The sequence below is a fragment of the Notothenia coriiceps genome, unplaced genomic scaffold (genome assembly GCF_000735185.1).
Source record: "Notothenia coriiceps isolate Sejong01 unplaced genomic scaffold, NC01 NC01_scaffold00019637, whole genome shotgun sequence".
NCBI classification, from domain to species: Eukaryota; Metazoa; Chordata; class Actinopteri; order Perciformes; family Nototheniidae; genus Notothenia; species Notothenia coriiceps.
This window is the reverse complement of record NW_011352338.1, coordinates 1-4,675: the sequence shown is the minus strand read 5'-3', so window position 1 is coordinate 4,675 and position 4,675 is coordinate 1. Positions and strand designations below refer to the sequence as shown.

At 39.7% G+C, this 4,675-nt stretch overlaps 1 protein-coding gene across 1 annotated transcript; it reads right to left on the bottom strand.

Annotated features, from left to right (window-relative positions):
* Positions 1 to 1,070: 1,070 nt before the first annotated feature.
* Positions 1,071 to 3,868, bottom strand: LOC104952147 (adenylate cyclase type 7-like). The gene is made up of 3 exons (XM_010778906.1): positions 3,695 to 3,868; positions 2,590 to 2,736; positions 1,071 to 1,196 (listed from the first exon to the last, which is right to left on the bottom strand). Exons 2-3 carry the CDS (start codon positions 2,698 to 2,700, stop codon positions 1,071 to 1,073), a joined length of 237 nt encoding a protein of 78 aa, XP_010777208.1. The 5' UTR covers positions 2,701 to 2,736; positions 3,695 to 3,868.
* Positions 3,869 to 4,675: the final 807 nt, after the last annotated feature.

The following is a 4,675-nucleotide window of genomic DNA, read 5'->3' as shown; positions in this document are numbered from 1 at the left end:
GATGAGCCTGAAGGGTAAACACCAGGCTTACTAATCTACCCGCACAACTTTTCTCTGGTGTCTGAATGTCTCGCGATGTTGATAAATTCTTAAAAAATAAAACACCATTTAATTTAGAGTTAAAATTAGTTAGTGAGAATTGTAACATTACCCACATTGCATTAGTAATACGTTACAATACGTTACTTCGTTACAGCAAAAAGTAGTACATTACTGTAACTCTTAGAAAATGTTTCCAACTTTAACTGACTGACTTTATTTGAAAAGTGGTCTCATTAACACATGAGTACTACTGTGTAATATATTGTTACATTTATAGTTAAGAAGTACAATATAAGACAAGCACAAGTTTCATGTGTGGGCCGTATTCCATTATACTTTTTGAATTTGCTGAGGGCCGATTCAAAATGTTCAGCGGGCCGCATTTGGTCCCCGGGCCGTAGTTTGAACACCCCTGCCTTAATATGATCAGATAAGATGAACTTTATTGATCCCATTTTCCTGCAATAAATGGTTAAATGAAACAGAAGGAGTGGAGCAATTGTTTGAGCGTTTCAAAGTGTTTATCTTCCCGTATTTAGCCCCTCTGCCTAAGCCGTAACACTGTGACTGATCCCAGATGTGAGCGGTTTATGTTCAATGAAGGAGTCTTTCTCGATAGTGTCCACAACAGACATGAGATTCATTTAATTAATTTAAAAAAGTTTAATTGTTTAAGCATCTCCTCCACGTTGTTTTTTTGAGACTGACCATGGTGTTAAACTAATGATTTTTGAATAACTGTTAATAACAAATATTAGTGACAATCCAAAGCAGTATTCAGTAATAGAGTATTCTTTCAGGTACCCAAAGAGACTAGTCTACAGGGTAACATGTATATTATTCAAGTCAGTTGGTTGGTGGATTTTATTTATAGCAAATATATAATTATTTAGTCTCATTATTTCAGTTAATTCAAGTTTATTTCTTTATATTGGGCATTCATGATTTGGGTATATGTTTGTTTTTTGTTGTTGAGAGTCAAACATCTTCAATATAACCGCTTCAAGATGTATCGTTTTTGATGTTCTTCATTGGTTTTTATTTACCTGATTGTTCTCGTGCCCGGGCGTCCCGCTGAGCCCGGCGGCGGCCATGTACGTGCTGCCGATCGTCTTGATCTTCTCCACCCCGCTGAACTTGGGCTTGGACAGCAGCTGGTGGAGGAAAGCATACAGAGGGATGTGAGTTTGTTTCTGCTGCAGTCAAGGTTTCAAGGCTTTCATCAGTCATACATACATAGCTACAGTACAGTGTAGTTATGTCAATGGAAACCTTAGGTCACAGGCACCTCCAACAGTGCAACACATTAAAACAGATACAATAGTGCAAGTAAATACAAATAAAATATAATATAGTAGTGTGACTCTGGTTAGTGAATACTCATCAAAACTAAACTAACCAACAAAAGAAAAGCAAACTGATAATGACTTTTTAACGTGGCTATAATCATACTTGCCAACCTTGAGACCTCAGAAATCAGGAGCATTTCAAAATGCAAAATGGGGGGGGGGGGTTGCTAGTGGATCGCCGGAGCTGTTAGATTAACATTAGAAAGGAGTGAGCAGAGAGTAGAGTAGTTGTCGATTCTTGTTCTGTTTTCTGTGACTATCTGCTTCACCCTCTCAGACTTTCAGTTGCGCGCGCTACTAAAGAGAAGTGTTACCATGGAAACCAAACAATGGTGTAGCTGTATTAAAGTCCGAGTGGAAACAGTCCTGAGTAAATCTGATTTTGTCAGAAATGACCCCGGGAGGAAACCGGGAGAGGGCAATGAAATCGGGAGTCTCCTGCGAAAATCGGGAGGGTTGACAAGTATGGTTATAATACATTTTGCTGCTGCCCAGTTCAAAGCATCACATTGCTTAGCTTGCATTTACATCTACTGTAGGTAAGACACTGACTACGGATAAGTACATCATACAACTACACTTGAAACCCCCCTTGTAACACTGTACGTGTATAGGCAGAGTTACGATATCAGATTAGGGCATTCAAACCATCCCTGTATCACAGAGTGTAAAGGAAGATGGATGGAACTGCTGAACTTGGGCTTGGACAGCAGCTGGTGGCGGAAAGCATGAAGAGGGATGTGAGTGTGTTTGGGCTGCTGTGTGACTTTGGTTAGTTAATACTCATCAAAAACTACAAATCAAACGATCTGGAGCACGAAGAGACCATCAACTTTAGTGGTGTGTGTAAGGGGCTAAATGAAGCCGGGGCTCAGACCAGCCTCTCACAGTTTAAACAACAGCACCGCTGCATTCAAACACATCACACCACGTGAAGCCTGTAGTCTATCCTTTCGCCTGTATCTACGTGTCCTTCATCCTTTCTTTATAACTAATGCTGTTGATGCATTGTGATTTCAAAAAGGTGTCTGTTATCATCTGGCCGGGGACAACAGCTGGAAATTAGCCATGTCGGCTAAAGCTTCCCCATTTACTGTTGTTTGTGACAGTTGATCAATGGGGACTGTCCACGACACTATAAACTAACAAACTGTGTCACAGAGGGTAAAGGGAGATGGATATGTTTGCGGCTCCTGACCTCATCGAAGTCAGCGATGATCTCGTTGAGCAGCCTCAGGCACTCCAGGCCTTCTTTGTTGATGTCGCACTCGGTGTAAAACTCTTTGAAATCCGGCACCGAGGCGAACATCACACACACGCAGTCATAGGACTTATAGTAGAGGTCCTGTCGGGGGAAACATACAAAAAGCACAGTTCATATTTGTACTATCACAAGAATATTGTTATTACCGATGAAGAACTTGTGGCAAGAACAAACATCTAAGTGAACAACAGGCTTATTTTCTTTATCCACGATTCAGAATGTGAGGCTTAGATGTAACTTTTAAGACAGGCCTCTCTTAACTGCTGATACATGTGATAACATAAGGACTATTTACAGTTTATATATACCTCTCCTTATACTTGATGTAAAGTATATTATGCTTAAAAAAAATGTGTTTTTATTTGCATTCCCCACGGGGGAGGCTGGGAATGTCTTCAATTAAAGTTTTTTTTATACAAACCTCGCTTAACTTATTCTAGAAGAAGTACTGACAACTTACAATTTGAGGCTAAGATAAGAATACTTTGAATTCATCCCAAACAAATGAGTTCATCATTTGAATTAAGGAATCCAAACGAACCTCACACACACAGTGATAATAACTGTATGGTTGTATAAGATGTTGCTTTCCTAATGTGCACAGTGTTGTGTAAGGGGAACCTGTGAGTAAAGACGACTGACATTACAGTTACCTGCATTTATATCAAAGCTAAGCTAACAGTTAACACTGAGAGGAAGTGAAGCTTTTGACTTATTTTAGAAGTTACACAACATTTCAAGACACCTAGGCAGAACACAGAATGAATTTCTCTTTGGTGAATCAATTAAGAAAATATCTGCCTCTTGTAAAAACATCAAATGTATACTGAACTACACATTAATCAGTTATTGCCTAAAGAAGAAGTGAGGAATATCAGATTTCTGTTTAAATGTCACTCAGCCCACCGAGGTAAATTGCTGCTGATACATCGTGGTTATTGAGTGGGCAACTAATCAAAATATAACATGAATTGTAATTGACTGGTTACTCATTCATTGCTTATCATATATTCCCCATAACACCATCCTCCCCCCTCACCTCGTTCTTCTTGTTCTCGCCGACGAACAGCGCAGCGACGTGTGCCGGCAGCACGTTCTCCAGCAGCAGGCGGTTCAGGTTCTCCCGGGTCTCGATCTCGTCCTGCTCCGTGCGGTTCTTGTACTTCAGCAGGAAGTCCTGCCGGAAGCACGACTCGTTCTAGCAGACGAAGCACAGCGAGAGAACAATGAAGGAAGCACGAGTTGAAACAGTTTTCATTCAGATTTTCCTGGTTTCTTGCGTTGATTCTTATATTTCCAGAAGGTTATCAGCGTACAAACACTCTTCACCTCATGAAGCCCCGCCCCTTTTCCCCGCCTAAGGTTTAACCGCTCATGCATGCATTGTTGACGCGCTCCTCACAACTCCAAACACTTGTTGTACATTCTTAAATATACAGTTTTTTGATGAAGTAATCATGTGGTGGTAATCTGAATGAGTTTATCACCTGATAAAGTATTATAACTTAATAACAGTTCATTTAAAAGCTTTGGCAAGTAAAGATTGATAAAGCCTGAACCGCAAGCACACATAATACGCATGTGAAGGTGAATAGCAATATAAATACATTTGTAAAAGGCCTTGAAATATCTTGTTAGGAGATCAATTACACATTAAAATGTTTGGGCTGTGTCGAATAATACACTTCATTCATAACGTCAAATTCTGCATCCGCCTTCGAAGGCTGTGAAACCTTTTGAATGTATTATTTGGCATGTCTATTTATTGCCCAAATAAACATTTTTTATGAGATGAAAAAGTGCTTTCTTCCCTGCTTGTGGCACACAGAGAGAGACGCACAATGACGAGTTATATTCAATAAAGAAAGTTCATTTAATACAAAAAAATGTCAAAGCTTCATTTAAAAGCCTCAAAAGAAGCTTTGAAGTAAAAAGGAAATACATCCGGCACAGAGGTGAGTCAAATTAAAGGTCCCCTATCATTCTGTTTTTCATCAACAGGTCAATACAGGTCTCAGAT

Excerpts from the sequence above, each read along its gene's own strand:
- LOC104952147 (XM_010778906.1), bottom strand. The coding sequence starts at position 2,700 with ATGTTCGCCTCGGTGCCGGATTTCAAAGAGTTTTACACCGAGTGCGAC. Across the intron at positions 1,197-2,589 it reads TCATCGCTGACTTCGATGAG|CTGCTGTCCAAGCCCAAGTT; the intron begins GTCAGGAGCCGC and ends TTCCTCCACCAG.